Below are 17203 nucleotides of genomic sequence, written 5' to 3'. Positions count from 1 at the left end.
GACTTCGCACAACAATTCCTTTTTTTTTCGTTGAGATCACGACTGCTAGAGACGACTTGTTTCTTTTGCTAGTACTTTAGGAGGTGGTGCTATTTCTCTCGATCTTGGCAGCAAATTTTCACGAATGGCTTCTGGATGGCGCCTTCTCGTCCAAAATGGAGCTTTGCAGGAGCATGATCCAGGGCAAGTCACGTCTTTTCTTCGCTCCCATCCCGAAGGTAAGCACGAATTCTTCCAAGCTATCCGGAGCTCTCGACTTTCAGGTGCTTTCACCGTGACCCGGACTGCTGATCGAGGAGCTCGTTTGCTCCTCTGGGAGAGGCATCTTGCTCGTCTCGCTCAGTCTCTTCGCCTCTTGCGAACCAGGACGTTTTCGCCATCGCCCAGCTCCCATTCTTTTCCCGAGCTTTTGAATCCGTCCTTACGTGCGGGACTGGGAGAAGCATTGAAGAGACGGAGTGAGAAAGAGGAGGTCGCTGTGACTGTTCATCTTCGTCATTCCGATGAGGTAATCACTTTTCATCGCGAAGCTCCACCTTTTCTATTCCCTGTTCGCAGAGATCTCTCGACGTTTCTGTCCATATCTCAAGCTTTGTCCCTGCAATCGTCGTGAACACGGCCAGCGTTGCCGTCATGGGGCCTAGCCGCCCGCTTCCTCTCGCCAAGTCTTCGCAGTGGGTAAGGTAATGTAAACTTTTCTCTTTCGATCTTTCTTCCTACAAGCTTTTCTCGCGAGTGATTTCTCCAGTGCTCGCCAAGTGCTGGAGCAATGCAAGCCTGAGAATACCACCGAAGTAGTCCTCTCAAACGATGGCCAGCACTTGCTGGAGGGATCCATATCCAATTTCTTCGTTGTTTTAAGCTCGTAAGTTTCGTGCTTTTCTCGTTCTAAGCTCATCCTTTTCATTTCCCCCAGTGATGGCAGAGTTACTGTCCAAACCGCTGCCCTGGAAAACGGAGTTCTACCTGGGACGATCCGGCAACTAGTCATTGAGTAAAATCGAAGCTTTCTCAAGCTTACGTTCTTCCAACTTCTCTTTCGGTGTTCCCGATAGGATTTGCAACGATACGAGCATACCAGTGAGCGAGACCAGCCCTTCTTGGGACGAGCGATCCTCGTGGAAAGAAGCCTTCGTGACCAGTAAGCGAGCAAACCACCACGCTTACAGATCCTATTTACCTTTTCTCTCGCATTTCCAGATAGTTTGAGTTTGATCCAGCCTGTGAGGAGCATCAAGATGCCAGTTCCATGGAATGCCAACTTCGATCCAAAACAATGGAGCCAAAGCAGTTGGCAACCATTGCATCTCATGGTAGAGCGATTTCTAGTCTTTACCTCAGTTTTTTAATCGAGATCTCTTCTCGCAGACAAATGGTGACGTTACGCAAATGCTCCAGGTTGGTGTCGCAAGATGCTTAAAACTTTAATGCGGTTTTTCAACTTTTGGCAGAAAGAAATATTCGAGCGCGCTAAAAACTATGGTTATCTCACCAGCGATTTGCTCGGCACGGCTTCGATTAGAAAGAAGTTTATTTGAAAGATTCCCTTTGCTGACAAAATGGGGTCCCAGTCTCCTTATACGTCCTTAGATTTCGCAAAAATTTAGCTATGTACCATTGTCGAGCCTAGCTGAAATTCCAAAATCCCAGTTTGAGCAAACGACAGTGAGAATTTGCGTGGACTCACCAGCACTCACTGCATTGTCCAGTTTGGAAGGTTTGCAGTGGCCTCATTTACCATCTGTACTAATCTCACCTGGAGAGCAAAGCATTAGAAACAAGCTCAAACAAAGAAAACTTTTATGATCATTCATACCACTGTTTCTGGAACGCCTGGAGGTGGAAGCGTCAGATTCTGGGGCATGACCTTCTGAGTGTAGGAACGCTTGTCGAATCTCCACTCCCCGACTTTGCCGTAAGTCAATTCTCCCTAAAGAACCGTAGCCAGCACTGCGTGAGAAATATTCACCACCAAGAAATCTGCCATATGATGCAATCAGCAGGCTGGTGCGCGCGCAGGAAACCACACCAAAGCACTACCTTCATTGTGTAGTCGCATCCGTAAGTGTAGTGGATCATGTACACCTCGCCTAGTTTGCCGTCCCACGGCGGCTGTGAACGCAGAGTCTACTAAGTTTCTTACAGAAAGATCGAGTGTACATACCTGAACCATGAAATTCTTATGCAGTATGTGCTGGATCCCATGCAAAGCCGAAGCAACAGCGTAGCCATACCTGTAAAAGATGGAAAATTACAACACAGGTAGTGACAAATAACTCCCGCTCACATTTCTAGAACCCAGCCGAACGCTTTGTCTGCGGCTGGATCGTTTTTAAGTTGGAGCGATACATTCGCCCAAGTCGGCGCAACCCTTAGAAGATGTGACTGCAAGCGACGTAGCCAATGCTTAACGAGAGAAAAAAACAACAGGAGCTACCTTTTTGATGATCACGGGTGAGTTCCCAATTGGATCAATGTTAGTAATGGGTCCTCTATCTTCGGGGAAGTACCTCCGAAGCAACTTCTCGTGTGACTTGGGCGTGATGTAAAAGAATGGATACGCTGCAGGCATGTCGTCTATGGCAAGATTTGGAATTGGCCTGAGAATGACATGGTCCGGTTCGGCCATGAATATATACCTGACAACCAGGAAACAAGGAAAGGGAAAAACCAGCCATGAGCATTGAATGACTTCTAAGACCAATGGATTCCAAGAGAAAAGAACTTACTCCTCTTCGATGTTGGCCTTTTGCAACCATTGGACGAAAGCCCAGGGCCTGTTTAGAACAACGTATCCCTGGACGAAGAAAAAAGCTTTCAAGTCAACGATCGCTAGGAACTCCAATCCCAAAGAAGCCCGAGAGAGAGCTTTGTGATCGCATACCTTATCCATGCCCGGGGGGAGAGGGTCGACCACAAAGGTGGGAATTTCGTCCATGAGATTATCGGGCTTCCCGGAGTGGAGCACACGCGTAAACCCTCCCATCTCGGATCCAGCCTCGTCCTTGAACTTCTTGTACCAGTAGTACATGATCCGGCACTGCCAGCGATTGTAGAGCGCCGATGTGGCCGTGACCGCGGTGTGGAAGCGCCGCTCCCTGCGCCGCGCCTTGGCGAAATCCCGCGGCATTGAGACGAGAGCCGACGATGCGGCGCCGGCGGCCCGCGATCGGCCGAAATTTCGCACCACGGAGCTCCGCGCCACGCTCAGGGACTGATAGGTGAGCACGGAGGCGACGAGGAAGAGGCAGAGGAGGAGGAAGATCCTGGAGAGCGCCATGACCTTGCGCTATCCCGATGATCCTAAGCAGCGGCAGCGCCTATTTCTATCTAAGGCCATATTCGTCGCGGATTTAGCCCGGCCAGCATTCTTTCCGCGTCGATCTGACCCTAGCGAGCAAAATTCCTGGGTTGAATCGTCACGGCGGGGGCAAGCTCGCGAGGGACGAGCAGCTAGCGAGCACGCACTTACAAAGAGAGCGACAATACCTAGAAGGTAGGCCCTATGTGCGTCAGCCGTTGGATCCATCCGGGCATGTGACCATTTAGCCCGTGCCGCGTGGCACGAGGAGTGGTCAGCTCTCATTGACCGGTCCACGGGGTCAAACCTCGCACAAATCACCCGATAAACTTCTTTTCTTCCTCGATAAACTTCTGGGAGTTGAGGTTATCGCCTTCTTCTCTCACGCGCTGCATGGGGTTCCTTGGATTGATCATGTCAATTCTTTGTGTCTTGTTGGATGCAACAACAATCCCAGGTTTGTCATGTATCGATCGATTTGAGAGACCTGGAATCATCAGTTCGATTGGCACATTGATAGATCGAATGGTCTCTCCAGCAGCAATTCTCGCGCAAATTTGCCCAGATCGATCGCGGCATTTCGCGGGCGACAAGGATCAAACGATCCAGCTCCTCAATCGGAAAATGCTAATGCCCAGCTATTCTCCCAGCGATTGCCGCCTCTACTGCCATCCAGGGAGCATCTCCTACTACGCGAGCCCGTGCGTGCAATGCCGCGCAGCGTTGATCCCCAAGATCCCAACCGAAGAGGAGCTCGAAAACAATCTAAGGAAGTTAACTAAGAACCCTAAAAACAGGGTGATGTGAAAGCCCTAAAATCAGATCACACTAGGGCGCGCGCGCGCGAGAGGGAGGAGAAAATGGAGCCGCTCTGGAAGCTCCAATACCTGCTGGAGCCGTCCTCTCTGGCGCTGATCTCGACGGCCGCAGCGGTAGTCTTCGCCTCGGCGCACAGAGCCCTCGGCCATGAGATCGCGCTCGGCGGTGGCAGCAGCAGCAAGGAGATGATCATCGGCGCGTCGTCGGTAACCCTAGATAGCTCCCAGGCGCTCATGATCCCCCTCGCCAGCTCCTGCAGCCTCCTCCTCATGTTCTACCTCTTCTCCTCCGTCTCGCAGATCATCACCCTCCTCACCACCGCCATGGCCGCGGCATCGCTCGCGTTTTGCATCGCGCCCTACGCCGCCCGGCTGGGCTCTCCCAGAATCCAAGCCCCGCTCGTGGCGGCCGCGACCGCGACCGCGATCGCGCTGTGGCTCGTCTCGGGGCATTGGCTGCTCAACAATCTCCTGGGGATTTCCATCTGCGTAGCGTTCGTGTGCCACATTCGCCTCCCAAACGTGAGAGTTTGCGCGCTCCTCCTGGCGTGCCTGTTCGTGTATGACGTGTTTTGGGTGTTTTGGTCTGAGAGGTTCTTTGGCGCCAATGTGATGGTGTCCGTGGCGACGCAGCAGGCTTCCAATCCAGTGCGCACCGTCGCGGACAAGCTCAATCTGCCGGGGCTGGGATCCATCACCAAGCAGCTCGATATGCCCGTCAAGCTTGTGTTTCCTAGGCATTTGATCGGTGGCGCCGCCGGGAACCCAAATGCTGTCGGCGATTATCTCATGCTCGGCCTTGGAGATATGGTCCGTTCTCTCTCTCTCTCTCTCTCTCTCTCTCTCTCTCTCTCTCTAGTTTTCTAGGAAGGTGGCGCTCCTCTCATATCCCGGATGCCATTGGATCTCTCTCTCTCTCTCTCAACTCTTGGATTCTGACTCTGGATCTTTTCTGATGCTCTTCGTTCCTCCTAAGATCGCTAGACTTGTTTTCTTTTGTTTATTTCTTTTGTTTAGTCTACTCACAAGAGATCTGTGCTTTCAGGCAATTCCAGGCATGTTGGTGGCACTGGTGGTGTGCTTTGATCACCGCAAGAGCACCAAAGCCCGGGGCTCGGAGCTACCGTCGCCCAAAAACCAGCACAAGTACACATGGTACGCTCAGTGCGGTTATACCATCGGTTTGATCTGTGCCTTAGCAGCAGGTTTGCTAACTCACTCGGCACAACCAGCGCTTCTCTACCTGGTAAGTAAGATCTCTTTTCAACGCCATCCTTGCGTTGTGGTGATCTTTTTTCTTTTCCATCCTTGGGAAGGTACCGTCGACTTTAGGACCCGTGATGCTCTCCGCCTGGATGAGAGGCGACTTTAACGAGCTCTGGAATGGATCCAGCAGGCTGAGCGACAAATCACAGCTGGACGTGGTCTGATCGATCTGGAAACGAGGAGCGACAATTCTTTCCCAGGATTATAACAAGAGGAAGTTTCAATGATCTCGTCGGATAAGCTTAGACTACCAACTTGCAAGCAACACTTAACAACACACAAAGCAAAACCAGGATCATCATAACCGAAAACGTATGAATGACGAGACTTAAGAAACTGTGTTTTCAGTCAGGACTCAGCGAAACTCGTTGAGTTTGGCTTGGCGATAATGACTCGCTCGAGATTCCTGGGCTTTCCCGAGCGACAAGAAAAATCTAGTTATGCATGAGTGAGGATCGAAGGAGTGACTGACGGAAGTGACTTACTGACCGAAGAGAATGATGCACGATATGTTGGACGTCGAAATTGCAACCAATGTTGACACGAGAGAGGATGTGACACGAAAGTCTTGGGTCTGTTCTTTCCTGTACATTCTTAGCCTACAGCTTTCCTGAAACTATGAACTAACACAAGATTAGATCAATCAATCCTAGCTAGGAAAAGGAAACGAACAAACCACACTCGCTCGCTCGCTCTCTCGATCCAGATCACGTCCAGATCCAGGCCTCAAACTTCAACCTCTGGAACAAAAAGAGTCGAAGCAAAAGTTAAAGCCTGCGATGATCTGAATCTGTCCTCAAACAAATCCTTTCTTTTATCTTTTGCCTCGGTGTTGTTGGAAACGAGTGAGTGAGCTGTTTTCTTCTTCTTCTTCAGTGGTGTTCTATCAGTTCCACGGCCGTTTGGAAAAGTAGAACAGAAACTTTGCCAATAGAAAAGTAGAGGAAGCCACCGACCGAGTGTGTCACATAAGATCCAAAGCTCGTCCCCACAATGCAGTGCCATGCTGGCCCGTATGCCTTGTCAAATTCCTACCAAGAAAACAAAAGCAAAAGCATAAGTTTGACTGGGAAGCGATGAGCGAAGACTCGCGAAAAAAGAAAGATCTGACCAGAAACATTAAACAACCGAGGAAAAAGGAATCGCATGAACACGCACACGCCGATAGAGAGAGAGAGAGAGAGCGCCCAGTAATTAATGATCGCAAGACTGAGAATCTGGAGAGAAATAAACAATGGAGCGAGAATACCAAAGTGCAATCGAAAGCAGCCAAAAACTCTGGAACACAAAAGAAAAGAAGGGAAAAGAAAACGTCGAAGAATCGCACAAGAAGGCGATCGTTTGAATGAAGAACAATGCCAGAGAGCACAACAGAGAGCGAGGAAAAAAAAATGCTGTCGACATGATGCAAACAACTCTTAAGAACTAATCCACGCACTGACTCGAGAATGGACGAAGAACATAAAGAAAAAGAGCATACCTTCTTGAGCGTCCAAGCTACTCTCTTACAATGCAGCTTGTCCATGGCGTCGAGCACCTGGTTCGCGCAGTAGAAGGCGTGCTCTTGCATCGTCACGCCCATATCCGCGGCTTTCAACCTTACCAGTTTGCTCAAGCTGGAAGAGCTCGACATCGCGGAAGAACACGACGCCGATCGCAAGAGCATTGGAGCCACTGGAGGTGGCGCTGGAGGAGCAGTAGGGGGGATGTGATGGTGCGCTCTCCTCGCATATCCACCATTTCCATTTCTTCCCATGATCATCCTCACCACGCTGCTGCCACTGGTGCTCTCCTCGGCGTCGGAGCTCCGCCCCGAGCAAGACATCACCATCGTCCCGCTCGACAATGCCTTGATCTTCTCCTCGGCGCCGGCGTTCTCTAGGCTGCTGCTACTGGAGGACACGGATTTTTGGCGGACGAGGGAGTGAATCTGCTGGCTTCTAGCGCCGCCATAGCCCGATAGCAAGCTCCTTCTCGGAATATCGAGCGAGGATCTGGGCAAAATATCCCCACCCTCGGCCGATGCCCTGAGCGATGCATTCTCGGACGAGGAAGAAGACGAAGAGGTGGAGGAGCAAGAGACGAGATTCCTTGCCCGGAGGAGCTTCATGGCCAGCTGCTTCTCATCCACGACCATCTTCTTGGGGACCTTGCGGGGAAGAACGAGCGGTGATCCATGGCTGGAGCTGTCGAAATCCGCCGCATTGCGCAGGAGGAGCTGCCTGGAGGAGGAGGAAGAGGGATAAACCCTTCTCGAGTTGAGAAGATTGACTGGCGCTTGCTGCTGCTGCTGGGAATGCTGCTGGCGATGATGATCTTCCAAGAACTGGTACTGCCGCTGCTGCTGGAGGAGGAGCAGCTGCTTCTTGGTGAAGAGCCGCGGGGAGTAGGGTTCTTGATCCTTGAGATCCTTGGCCAGGCTCCGCCGCGCGCCTCTGCTCGCCGCCGCCGTGGCCGTGGCGCTCGATCCTCCGCCCGCCATTGCCGATTTCTTCGATTCTACACAATAATCTCCATCCACCGATCCCATTCGCGCTCGAAATGCCGAAGATGCGCAGGGTCGATCGGTCCAAACCCTACTCTACCTAGAAAACTAATTCCCCACCAGGCATAGCTATGCACAGGAAGAAGAAACGCCCGTGACCGCCAGAAACGCCGTATCGTAGACCGTAAATGATCCTGTATTATACGAACGCCCCATGCTTAGGATCCAAAATCAAAATCAGTCGCTTTCTAGCTGCACCGCAACTATATTGTTCTTCAAACAACTAATCAAATATGATTGCTTAAGACTAATCTTTGGAAATTTGAAAGTCATGTAGAGCCATACCGGAACTGCTGCCATGGCAGATTTGTCAGTCCCATTCTTAAGAAAAAAAATCTACATTTACCCAGGCCGACTTAAGAGAAACTGAAACTATTTTTACCATGTTAATCAGAGCAAACTAAACGTCGGTACCCGCCGGTACACGTCCGCCAATAACTCCAAACCAGGAATACTAAAATGAATAGTGCCACGAGATATAACTCATGTGGTACACTACATACTGGACTGACCATGGGATAGATACCTCCACATATTTAAAGACGACCATATGGTTCCGACGACTATCATACCTTTGAAAACGATTTATCTTGCAAAGGTTGCTATCACATCCTTCTCTTCTTCTAATAGCTCTTCGATGCGCAGCTTAAAAAGACGCCAAAACTTTAGAGCAATTTAAAGGACAAAAAAAAAAAAACTCTTCTCGATTTACTTCGTGGTCAGTGTCTGCGTTCGATTGATTGCTTGCTCCACTACCTGCAAGCCCAGATTTATGGCGAGCAAACTTCCAAGACAAAGAGGAAGAAAGAACAAAAAATCTCGAGCGTTTTTCTATACCTTGACTCAATTGGAGGCGATCTACTTGGCTGGAACTGACGTCGTTGTGAGGAGCTGCTCGAAATCCCGGCTATACATGGCTGCTTTCGCAAGAGAGATCTCCAAGTTCTTCCTCACGAGCTCCCTTTGGGACTCGAGCCACTTCAATCCCTGCGGCGTACCAGCGAGCTCCGCCATTGTTTTTGGATAGCTTATTGGAGCAGGCATCGCTCGCAGCTTTCTTCTACTTACGTGCAATCCGTTCAACCTGAGCAGACAACGCACATTAGCAAATCGAAGCAAACGAACGCACAAACAAATAGAAAACGCCTTACTTGTCCAGGATTTTCGCCATGTTTTTTATCTCAGACGCGCTGTAATAAATGTCCACGACGCCATCCATCCGGGGATCAACCTTGTCGACTTGTCCGTAAGATTTATAGCTGCTCGCGATCTTTTCACGTGCATCTGCTGGGATATTAGATAGCCTTACTACTGTCGTTAGAGGAATATCGACTCTGGTCAGTTTCAGGGATTTCCCACCAAGGATCACTTTAGAAGCTGCCAAAGCGGTATCCTTTTCTATCTCGCTCTGCAACAAAAACGAAAAGAACAGGTGTAAGGCTCCAGCAAGTCGGATAGAAAGAATGGCAGACAAAAGTACCTTGAATTCAACGTACGCAGTCGTGTTTCCGCCAGAGCTATGCTTTGTCTGTGAGTTGACGACTTCTCCATACTGCCCCAAGGCATCGATGATCTGAGGAAGGCTTGCATGTGGTATGCTCTCGAGGGCTAGAGTGCATCGCCTCTTTTCGGGGGCCAAGGCCAGATCGTCCATAGTCTTTGTAACTGCTAAGCTTGTTTTGTTTTTGTTCGACTTTGCAGCGTCATCGTCCGAGTCAGACTCTTGCTTCTGTTGTTTCTCTTTCGGAGCTCCGTTCTTTGAAGGTTCGGTTTGAACTTTGATGCCCCTGATAATGATCTCCTTTTTCAGCGCAGAGTTTAGTGCCTCTTCAGTCTGTCAATAAGTTGAATGATTAGAACAAAAGCGTGGAGCTTCTATAGTACTTACCGTGAAATCCACAAAACCATAGATGTACTTTGCGCCAGGATTTCGACTTCGAACGATTTGGATCCTATGAATGTCTCCACAGCTCCGAAAAGCGGCCTTGACATCCGACTCTGTCGCTTGAGGAGCGAGGAACTTTATGTATAATCCATGCCTCGGTTGCAAATCACTTCGAAGCAAAGGTTGTGCTGGATTCTTGTCCTCGGACCCCGCCGGCAAATCCACCTCACTGTCGCTGCTCTCACTTTCGCTATCGTCTTCTTCAGTTGAGTCGCATGCAGCTGACTGCCTTGGAGGCGGCGGCGGCGTGATAGCAGGCCGAGCCGATGGCGCTTGAGACGAACGCGTTGGAGTCGCTTTCGCCGACGCAATGCTGTGGAGCTTCTCCCACAAACTGAAGGCCGGTTCTTTTACTTCCGCTGCTGCTTGGACCTCCTTCTTTCCCTGATCCTTCACGCCAGTTTCTGAACTCGTTGTTTTGGAGCTTAACGGCGTGCTTGAACCAGGAGAGGGAGTACTAGCCGCAATATGAGAAGTCGAAGTTGCTACACTCATGTTGGCTGGACCGTCGCTAGAAGCCTTTTGCGTTGAAGCTGGCGATGACTTGAGAGCCGTCGCTGGCTTAGAACTAGCAGCAGCGTCCGGAACGCCGTTCTTATTTAGCTCCGGCTCTAGGCGTTCCAGCACCTTGGGGGCGATTGTTCTAGCTCCGCCAAACTGTTTTGTCAGGATGTAAGCTTTTGGAAGACATCCTTTCTCGGCCCAATACCTAACGAAACGTTTAGCTACATTCTCCAGATTCTAGAAAAAAAAACGGAGCTTACTTGCGGACATAGGCCTCCATGCGCAAAATCCTCTCCTCGCGAATCGCCGCATTCTTGTCCACTGCCGCTGCCGCCGGCTCTTGCAATGCAGCTGGGAAGTGTGAGCATGCCTGTGAAATCCGCGGAAGAAAAATGCGCATTCTTGATCTTACCGGCAGACTGGGAAAGGTTTCGCGCGAATGTGGATCGTCGCAGCAAGGTCGGCGCGGATTGTGTAACGCCGCGCGCAATCACCTGCTTGAGCATTGTGGGCGCTACCTTAAACCCTAACCCTATGAACCCTAAAAAAGTGATAAACCCCAAATAAGCCAGTGGGATTGTGCCACGTACTGACATAGTGTTGTAGGGCTCTTCGCGTAGAGGAAGAGAACGGCGCCCAAGCAGTGATCGTCTTGCCCGTATGTTGAGCTAGGATCGACGGAAATATGGAGTCGGATAGCATTTCTGGATTCACAGATGAGAGATATCTCCGCGATCCTCTTTCATGCCTTGGCACGGAGGCCTTGATAGATCTATTCTCGCCTCCTCGCTACAATGTGGCTTCTTCTCTAGATTATTCGCAAGATTTTGAGGGAGATAGAGGACAATCACACTCTTCGAACAAGAATTTGCTAGAAATCCCTGAGGAACAGATAGACGACGAGGAAATAGAAGATGATCGAGAGTGCTTGCGAAGAGATTTTACCAATCCTGGCAATTCTGAAGAAGAAGAAGAAAAAGAAAAAGAGACTAGTGATTCAGGCCTACAAAAGGAGGACACTTACTCACAGGTATGAGGTTCTTGTGTGTTTGTGTTGCTTCTAAGTTTTCTCTTTATGTTTTTGTTCTAGGCGACTGGTGCGAAAAATCCAGATAGTAGCCGAGCTAGCTTGGAAGCGATTGACGATGCAAAAGCTTTAAAAACCCTCGACGAACACAGACCGGATGTAGTGGGAGTGGTCGAAACTCAAGCAAAGGATTGCTCGCACGGAATCATGGTAGTAAATGAGGCCGAGTTAGAGGAAGTGGTGGATACTCGAGGCAAGAACGATAAGTCGGATCTAGTGACGGGGATGATGCGAAGGGGAGAGAAAAACCACGACAGTAACGATAGTCATGCAACACGAATTGATCCTTCACCCGAAGAAGATAGTCTCAAGGGTGGTGGCTGGGTATGCCCGAGAGCTGGAAGAAAACGCAGGAAAGGCTTGCGCCAAGGAGTTCTGGACGGCTGGCTAGTCTCTACCGTACATGGGTCAACCAGGCAGCGTCATTTCGTCAAAGCCCCACCGAGTTTCCGGTAGATGCAAGAGCTCCCGAGCGATGGCGGACGCGGCAGTGCTCGCAAGCAGCGTCATCACAAGCTTCATTCAAGGTGTGAAGGCTCTCAAGGACGCGTCTGTGAATCTAGATGAGGCGCCATCGAACTTTCAGAACTTGAAGAGGTTAGTGACCCAGCTAGAGAGCTCCGTGACCAAGACAGAGAAGAAGTACGCGAACAAGCTTCACAATGACGAGTTTCGGGCCAGGCTTCGAGATTTACGTGAGCTTGTCCAGGAGTTTAGCACTGAGGTAGGAAAGGCCGAGAGGCTCACTTCCAGGAAAGGATTGACACGGGTCATGGCGTGCTGCTGGTCAGCAGCTGTCGGGGACGAGCTGCTGAGAATCGCATACTCCATGGAATCCCAGCTGCAGAAATGGTTTGAGCAGCAAAATGTTCCAGTCAGCATCGAAGAGGCCATGGAGAGGTACGCTCAAGGACTACCATCTTACTTAACTTTGCAACCAGAGGATGGCTACCAGCCATTGCGCTCTAAAGTCCAGGAGGTGTGCGATCTTCTCGCGAGCAGCCCTCACAAGGTTGTCCTCGTGCACGGCCTCTCTGGTATCGGGAAGTCATCGCTTGCTCATTTTGTGGGAGCAAGCTCTCTGCCAACGAGATTCGTAGACGGCAGCTTGAAAGTTTTGCTTGGCTATGGGTGTAGCAGAGCTGCATTGGGAAACAACACTAAAGAGTACCAGAAAGACTTTGCTGAGAAGATTGTTCACCTCCTACGGACACAGCTGGGCTATAAGAAGCACGACCTCGACGGCATAAGCTTGAAAGAAGCCTTCGTTATCTTAGAGGAGACGCTCAAGGAGAAGAACTACTTGATCATCGTTGACGATGTGTGGGAGGCAGACGTGGTGATCCGGTTCATGAAACTCCAGGGGAATCGGTGTAAGTACCTGGTGACAACAAGGCTATATGCGATGGTTTCGAGTGACGTTGACAGAGTGGAGGTAACGAAGGAAGACGTCGCTCAAGTTGGAAAAGAAATCCTACGGCACCACAGCCAAGTGCAAGACTTGCCGGTACAAGTATAGTTTTTCCTTTCAATCTTTCGGCTGTTAACGAGTATTCTCAGGAACTTGCTGACGAACTCCTACATCGTTGCGGACATCATCCCCTCACAGTCACTGTGATCGGTCAGGCTCTGGAAGGAGAATCCAGGCACGAGCAATGGCTTCAGGCAATTAACGATCTTTCGATTTATGCCAGCCGAGCCCCTGTTCCAAACAAGGATCTCATGGACGACGACGTATCAAACGCCGCTACTGTGTTTGGTTCCCTCGAGTTTAGCCTGAAGGCGATGGAAAAGGAGACGAGGGAGTTTTTCACCGCTTTTGCTGCACTATCATGGGTGGAACCGATTCCAGAGCCATGTCTCGAAGAAATGTGGCGTGCTCTTGGGCTGCAAGGAACTTTTCGGCTGGCTATAGGTGCTCTTCTGAAAGGCTCTTTGATCGGCAAGCATAAGTCGTCCTACAGCTACATTATTCACGACATGGTCGCTCTCTACCTTGCCGAGAAAGACCTCGAAAGCTTGGAACTCCTGAAACTTCCGGACTCCTCCAGAGAGCTAGCCACAGTAGCTCCGTGGCTTTATAGATACGGGAAAGAAAGACCGAGAAAAATGGCAGGGGATGCTCTTCTCAGGATCCTCGGGTCAAGGAACGAAGCTCTACAGGCTAGCGTTTTCGACGCGACTATAAACCTGTGCTCTCTTTGCAAGACGTATCAAGACTGGTCGGAGACTAGCCAGTCATTTGTTCTACTTCTGGGGCCCGGGATCCCGAGACTTATTCCGGAACTTGGTCCCGGAGGGAAGGCAGCACAGTCGGCTCTCCGCTTCATCGCAAACTACTATACTCCAAGCGACTGGGAGTACAACTTGAGCAGTTTTATAGACACTGGGATACTTCATCATATCCGGCAACTTCTGAAGCCCGACGATGACTCACTGTCGAGCATGGTTCACGTCTTGAAGAAGCTGGTAACGTTTATTTCCGCTGCCGAGAACGCTCAAGACACTCTGCGAATTATGCCCATCGACGAGCTGGTTAAGCTGCTGGATCCTTCTTCAAAGACCACGCGGAACTTTGTGGGAAGCAGTGCGATGGACGCTTTGATTGCGATGGCCGAAGCCGGTGGACAGGACGTAGTGGATCGTATGTTCTCGGCGGGCCTGGGGGCGATGATGGTCCAGCACATAAGATCCGACTTTGACGAGTTTGGGGGGTGCGGCATGAAGGAGCTCAACGTCTTAAGAGAGCGCTATCTGGAAGGAGGATCAACCATCGTCGCCACTTTCCGGCGGTCAAAGCTGTATGACAAGATGCCGGAGAGGCATGCAGCGTTCTTCGACGACAGCTTTTCTCTGGTATAAGTGTGTTCCTCGACACTCGTTTCAAGCTGGACAAGCGCTTTTGCAAAGAAAGGTACAGAGCTTTATTGAGCTGTTTATGCGACGAGAGTGGCACTTATTTGCAGAGTTGTTTCCGAGCTTGCCGCGGTGGGCACAACGTGGTTGTAGGTATGTTTCCCATTACAACTATTTAAGCGGTTCTGACTTTTGTTTTCTTGTGAATTTCCTTACAGACATGCGATGTTGATGGCACGGGGAAAGCATGGATTGCTTTGATTACGACGATCGTGTGCTGTGAATTTTGTGAGCGTATAAGCATGTGGTACCCTCAGGTCAGTGAATTATTTTCTTGTTTGTACATGAGGACATTCACCCGTCTACGTCTGCGCACATCTGTATAGCCTTTGAACTTCAAAGTGATCCGCACCACACATCTGGCTATGGATGTTCCTCAAAAGAAAGCCAGTCCTTTATGGGGGAGTACTCTCTCAGATTTCCAGGTCTGGTCGTTGTTCGAGACATAAGCTGGGGGGAGATACTACCTAGTTGAAGCTTTAGCAGGCGAGGTGTTTGCAATGGCCAATGGTATGGGATCGACGAGAGATCTCTCCGGTGGAGCGGCAAATGGTTCTCGAGTTTCTCTCCAATTGGATGGAGATGGTGAAGCAGCTTCTCTTTCCCGACTCCAGCAGATGAGCAGGCAGACAGGTTTCCAACTCGCTGCAGCGTTTGGGAGCGCATCCAATAGCCGCAATGCGGAGCACGCGTTGAGTTCCAGACAGGGGTTTGGATTCATGCAAAGCTACATGACCGCTGGTAAGCTTTCAGAAATTTCTGCTCTTTGGATGCTTATTCTCACAGTTGCAGGCGTTTGTAATCCTGGAAGATGGTCTCTTCGCCCTTGGAGCCATTACAAAACAACTGAAAATCAAGGCCAGAGCGTGCTTCTAAAGCCCACTCCAAATCTTTCGCATAACACGGATAAGACGGGTGATCTTTCACTTTCTCTCAGACCGCCGTCGTCGTCTTCGTCGCCTCCAACACCAAAACAGCCAGCGTTCTCTGGAGAGTTTACAATGTTATACGATGGCAAAGTGGCCGTGTACGAAAGCATGCCAATCGATAAGGTAAGTTTTTCTTCTTACTACTATTTCGATTTTCTTGACCCCTGTTCTAGGCTCAAGCTATAATGCTTCTGGCCGGGAGCGTGACATCTGGTAGCTCGGAAACAGCCGCCGCTGCAGTAAATCTACTGCTCTCCGCCAACAACATATCCCAGAGCTCCTCGTCAAACTCAAAATGTTCAGGTAAATTCTTGCTTCGCTATTTCAAGCTCTAAACGTTTCATCACTGCGCAGCACTGCCACAAGCTAGAAAAGCCTCTCTCCAAAGGTTCCTGGAGAAGAGAAAAGAAAGGTAACTAGTTGCTTCGTTCATTTTTTCTTGCCAGCCAGATAAAAAAAGTCAGTTTTTTTCTCTTCTTCTCAACCAGATGTGCATCGACTGCTCCATATCCAATCAAAAAAACCTCATCTCCTCCTGGTAGTCCCCACAGCGATCCCCAAAGCTTATAACAAGCGCTAACAGGTACTTCTCATTCGTTTTCCCTGAGCTAAGTAACTCGTTCGCGAACACCTGTGGTCTTGCTTGTTCCACTCTCCGCGTAGACATGGAGAGCACTATATAACTCTGCGTGCTCGGGGTTGATACCGGACACCTGGCACTGGCCTCCTTTACTCGAGGAAGATCCCTTGAGTTCTACAAGCTCCCAGCAGCGTCATCCACACCGACGCCGCAGCTTCAAACGGCATCTTGCGAATGAGCTCTCCTTGGTATCCTCCAGCCTTCCATTCAAGAGCAGCGGCCGTCCGGCCAACGTGGTAGTCGTGGATCATCGAGACGACGAACTCGGCCTTGGCGGTGGCTGCAAGCTGCGAGGACGCACAGCAGAGTTACGTCGTCGGCCCGAGCTCCCTCCTGCTGCATCAGGTGGAAGATCGCCACCGCCTCCGCCGCGCAGCCGTGCCTGGCCGAGGTGGCGATCATCGAGCTCCAGCGGGAGGTGTTGAGCGGATTGGTGCTGCTGCTGTGGAGGAAGATCCGGGACGCGTCCTCGAGGGTGCCGCATTTGCCGTAGGCGATCATCAGGGTGGTGCTGGAAGCCGCTCTCGTGGACGCAGCTGTGGATGCTCCTCACCTCCGGCAGCGCGATCAAGCTCGACCAGGGTGGTGAAGTCTTGGCGTCGGCGCGGTGGCTGCTGGATCCTTCTTCAAAGGCTTGAACTTTGTGAGAAGCAGTGCGATGGACGCAAATGTCTCTAAAAGATATTAAGTAACAAATCCGACCTACCTAAAGCCCACTCCAAATTTTTCTCAGATAAGACTGGTGATCTTTCACTTTCTCTCCGACCAGTCGTCTTCTTTGTCGTTGCCTGCAACACCAAAAGAGCCAGCTTTCTCGCTCAGTGCCGACCACCTGCATAAAAAAAAGCTCAATGTAAGAACCTAGACACACAGACAACTCTACCGACATTCTTGGACATTCTACTCACTTCTGAAGCTTGGGATATTCACCACCAGTGGAAATGTCTTTAGTTTCTTTTGTCAAGGATAGAGCATGTATTTTAACCATGATAATAGCATTATATCAAGAGCAAAGGAAGGGTATATGCTTACATCAAACAGGCAATGCCAAATTTTTCATCAAAATACTCCTAAATATGAAGTGCAATTTGTAAATTGCACCAAATTGTGTTAATTTCTAATTGGATGTTAGAGAAATATATACACAGACGTCTCTTTATAAGAAACCATGAGTCATAGAACCTATGCATGGATGCCACATGCATTCATGGTATCCATGAATCATAAGTTTTTGTCATGCCAGACGTGATGC

At 50.1% G+C, this 17203-nt stretch overlaps 6 protein-coding genes across 17 annotated transcripts; 3 read left to right on the top strand and 3 right to left on the bottom strand.

The window, feature by feature from the left end:
- The first annotated feature begins 33 nt into the window (after positions 1-33).
- On the top strand, positions 34-1660 carry LOC9636292. Of its 2 annotated transcripts, XM_002988288.2 has the most exons (9): positions 34-218; positions 264-508; positions 559-683; positions 749-865; positions 917-994; positions 1056-1141; positions 1201-1313; positions 1369-1398; positions 1452-1660. In XM_002988288.2, the coding sequence occupies exons 1-9, from the start codon at positions 125-127 to the stop codon at positions 1536-1538; spliced, it is 975 nt and encodes a 324-aa protein (XP_002988334.2). In that variant the 5' UTR covers positions 34-124; the 3' UTR covers positions 1539-1660. The 2 variants fall into 2 exon arrangements, with proteins under 2 accessions (XP_002988334.2, XP_024517925.1); XM_024662157.1 differs by having other exon boundaries at positions 34-508.
- LOC9636642 (hydroxyproline O-arabinosyltransferase 1) lies at positions 1514-3500 on the bottom strand. Of its 2 annotated transcripts, XM_002988198.2 has the most exons (9): positions 2885-3500; positions 2730-2797; positions 2438-2639; positions 2288-2385; positions 2165-2234; positions 2041-2112; positions 1817-1930; positions 1688-1756; positions 1514-1630 (listed from the first exon to the last, which is right to left on the bottom strand). In XM_002988198.2, the coding sequence occupies exons 1-8, from the start codon at positions 3278-3280 to the stop codon at positions 1694-1696; spliced, it is 1083 nt and encodes a 360-aa protein (XP_002988244.2). In that variant the 5' UTR covers positions 3281-3500; the 3' UTR covers positions 1514-1630; positions 1688-1693. The 2 variants fall into 2 exon arrangements, with proteins under 2 accessions (XP_002988244.2, XP_024517923.1); XM_024662155.1 differs by lacking the exons at positions 1514-1630; positions 1688-1756 and having other exon boundaries at positions 1823-1980.
- A 610-nt stretch (positions 3501-4110) lies between these two features.
- Positions 4111-5732, top strand: LOC9636291 (signal peptide peptidase-like 1). Of its 3 annotated transcripts, none has more exons than XM_024662032.1 (4): positions 4111-4929; positions 5165-5274; positions 5322-5365; positions 5436-5732. In XM_024662032.1, exons 1-4 carry the CDS (start codon positions 4162-4164, stop codon positions 5489-5491), a joined length of 978 nt encoding a protein of 325 aa, XP_024517800.1. In that variant the 5' UTR covers positions 4111-4161; the 3' UTR covers positions 5492-5732. The 3 variants fall into 3 exon arrangements, with proteins under 3 accessions (XP_024517800.1, XP_024517799.1, XP_002988333.1); XM_024662031.1 differs by having other exon boundaries at positions 5319-5365; XM_002988287.2 differs by having other exon boundaries at positions 5165-5365.
- On the bottom strand, positions 5705-8010 carry LOC9636290. 3 transcript variants are annotated; one of them, XM_024662028.1, is made up of 3 exons: positions 6866-8010; positions 5871-6416; positions 5705-5819 (listed from the first exon to the last, which is right to left on the bottom strand). In XM_024662028.1, exons 1-2 carry the CDS (start codon positions 7913-7915, stop codon positions 6258-6260), a joined length of 1209 nt encoding a protein of 402 aa, XP_024517796.1. In that variant the 5' UTR covers positions 7916-8010; the 3' UTR covers positions 5705-5819; positions 5871-6257. The 3 variants fall into 3 exon arrangements, with proteins under 3 accessions (XP_024517796.1, XP_024517797.1, XP_024517798.1); XM_024662029.1 differs by having other exon boundaries at positions 5875-6416; XM_024662030.1 differs by lacking the exon at positions 5705-5819 and having other exon boundaries at positions 5905-6001; positions 6062-6416.
- A 489-nt stretch (positions 8011-8499) lies between these two features.
- LOC9636641 lies at positions 8500-11030 on the bottom strand. The gene is made up of 7 exons (XM_002988196.2): positions 10792-11030; positions 10640-10730; positions 9819-10584; positions 9411-9764; positions 9082-9338; positions 8768-9014; positions 8500-8686 (listed from the first exon to the last, which is right to left on the bottom strand). The coding sequence occupies exons 1-6, from the start codon at positions 10973-10975 to the stop codon at positions 8789-8791; spliced, it is 1878 nt and encodes a 625-aa protein (XP_002988242.2). The 5' UTR covers positions 10976-11030; the 3' UTR covers positions 8500-8686; positions 8768-8788.
- Positions 10992-14852, top strand: LOC9636289 (probable disease resistance RPP8-like protein 2). Of its 6 annotated transcripts, XM_024661987.1 has the most exons (6): positions 10992-11409; positions 11470-12979; positions 13027-14380; positions 14433-14471; positions 14541-14639; positions 14709-14852. In XM_024661987.1, exons 2-3 carry the CDS (start codon positions 11870-11872, stop codon positions 14326-14328), a joined length of 2412 nt encoding a protein of 803 aa, XP_024517755.1. In that variant the 5' UTR covers positions 10992-11409; positions 11470-11869; the 3' UTR covers positions 14329-14380; positions 14433-14471; positions 14541-14639; positions 14709-14852. The 6 variants fall into 6 exon arrangements, with proteins under 6 accessions (XP_024517755.1, XP_024517754.1, XP_024517753.1 ...); XM_024661986.1 differs by having other exon boundaries at positions 14541-14852; XM_024661985.1 differs by having other exon boundaries at positions 13027-14475.
- Positions 14853-17203: the final 2351 nt, after the last annotated feature.

Source organism: Selaginella moellendorffii, unplaced genomic scaffold (assembly GCF_000143415.4).
Source record: "Selaginella moellendorffii unplaced genomic scaffold, v1.0 SELMOscaffold_87, whole genome shotgun sequence".
In the NCBI taxonomy this organism is placed as follows: domain Eukaryota; kingdom Viridiplantae; phylum Streptophyta; class Lycopodiopsida; order Selaginellales; family Selaginellaceae; genus Selaginella; species Selaginella moellendorffii.
Note: the sequence above shows the minus strand (reverse complement) of the source record. Positions and strands in the feature narration are given on the sequence as shown.

Excerpts from the sequence above, each read along its gene's own strand:
- LOC9636642 (XM_002988198.2), bottom strand. The coding sequence starts at position 3,280 with ATGGCGCTCTCCAGGATCTTCCTCCTCCTCTGCCTCTTCCTCGTCGCC. Across the intron at positions 2,386-2,437 it reads CACCCGTGATCATCAAAAAG|TCACATCTTCTAAGGGTTGC; the intron begins GTAGCTCCTGTT and ends CGTCGCTTGCAG. Across the intron at positions 1,757-1,816 it reads CAGGCGTTCCAGAAACAGTG|GTGAGATTAGTACAGATGGT; the intron begins GTATGAATGATC and ends TTTGCTCTCCAG.
- LOC9636289 (XM_024661987.1), top strand. The coding sequence starts at position 11,870 with ATGGGTCAACCAGGCAGCGTCATTTCGTCAAAGCCCCACCGAGTTTCC. Across the intron at positions 12,980-13,026 it reads TGCAAGACTTGCCGGTACAA|GAACTTGCTGACGAACTCCT; the intron begins GTATAGTTTTTC and ends GAGTATTCTCAG.
- LOC9636290 (XM_024662028.1), bottom strand. The coding sequence starts at position 7,915 with ATGGGATCGGTGGATGGAGATTATTGTGTAGAATCGAAGAAATCGGCA. Across the intron at positions 6,417-6,865 it reads TAGCTTGGACGCTCAAGAAG|GAATTTGACAAGGCATACGG; the intron begins GTATGCTCTTTT and ends TTTTCTTGGTAG.
- LOC9636292 (XM_024662157.1), top strand. The coding sequence starts at position 125 with ATGGCTTCTGGATGGCGCCTTCTCGTCCAAAATGGAGCTTTGCAGGAG. Across the intron at positions 995-1,055 it reads ATCCGGCAACTAGTCATTGA|GATTTGCAACGATACGAGCA; the intron begins GTAAAATCGAAG and ends TGTTCCCGATAG. Across the intron at positions 1,314-1,368 it reads GGCAACCATTGCATCTCATG|ACAAATGGTGACGTTACGCA; the intron begins GTAGAGCGATTT and ends CTCTTCTCGCAG.
- LOC9636291 (XM_002988287.2), top strand. The coding sequence starts at position 4,162 with ATGGAGCCGCTCTGGAAGCTCCAATACCTGCTGGAGCCGTCCTCTCTG. Across the intron at positions 4,930-5,164 it reads TGCTCGGCCTTGGAGATATG|GCAATTCCAGGCATGTTGGT; the intron begins GTCCGTTCTCTC and ends CTGTGCTTTCAG. Across the intron at positions 5,366-5,435 it reads AACCAGCGCTTCTCTACCTG|GTACCGTCGACTTTAGGACC; the intron begins GTAAGTAAGATC and ends ATCCTTGGGAAG.
- LOC9636641 (XM_002988196.2), bottom strand. The coding sequence starts at position 10,975 with ATGTCAGTACGTGGCACAATCCCACTGGCTTATTTGGGGTTTATCACT. Across the intron at positions 9,765-9,818 it reads ATGGTTTTGTGGATTTCACG|ACTGAAGAGGCACTAAACTC; the intron begins GTAAGTACTATA and ends ACTTATTGACAG. Across the intron at positions 9,015-9,081 it reads ATGGCGAAAATCCTGGACAA|GTTGAACGGATTGCACGTAA; the intron begins GTAAGGCGTTTT and ends TTGTCTGCTCAG.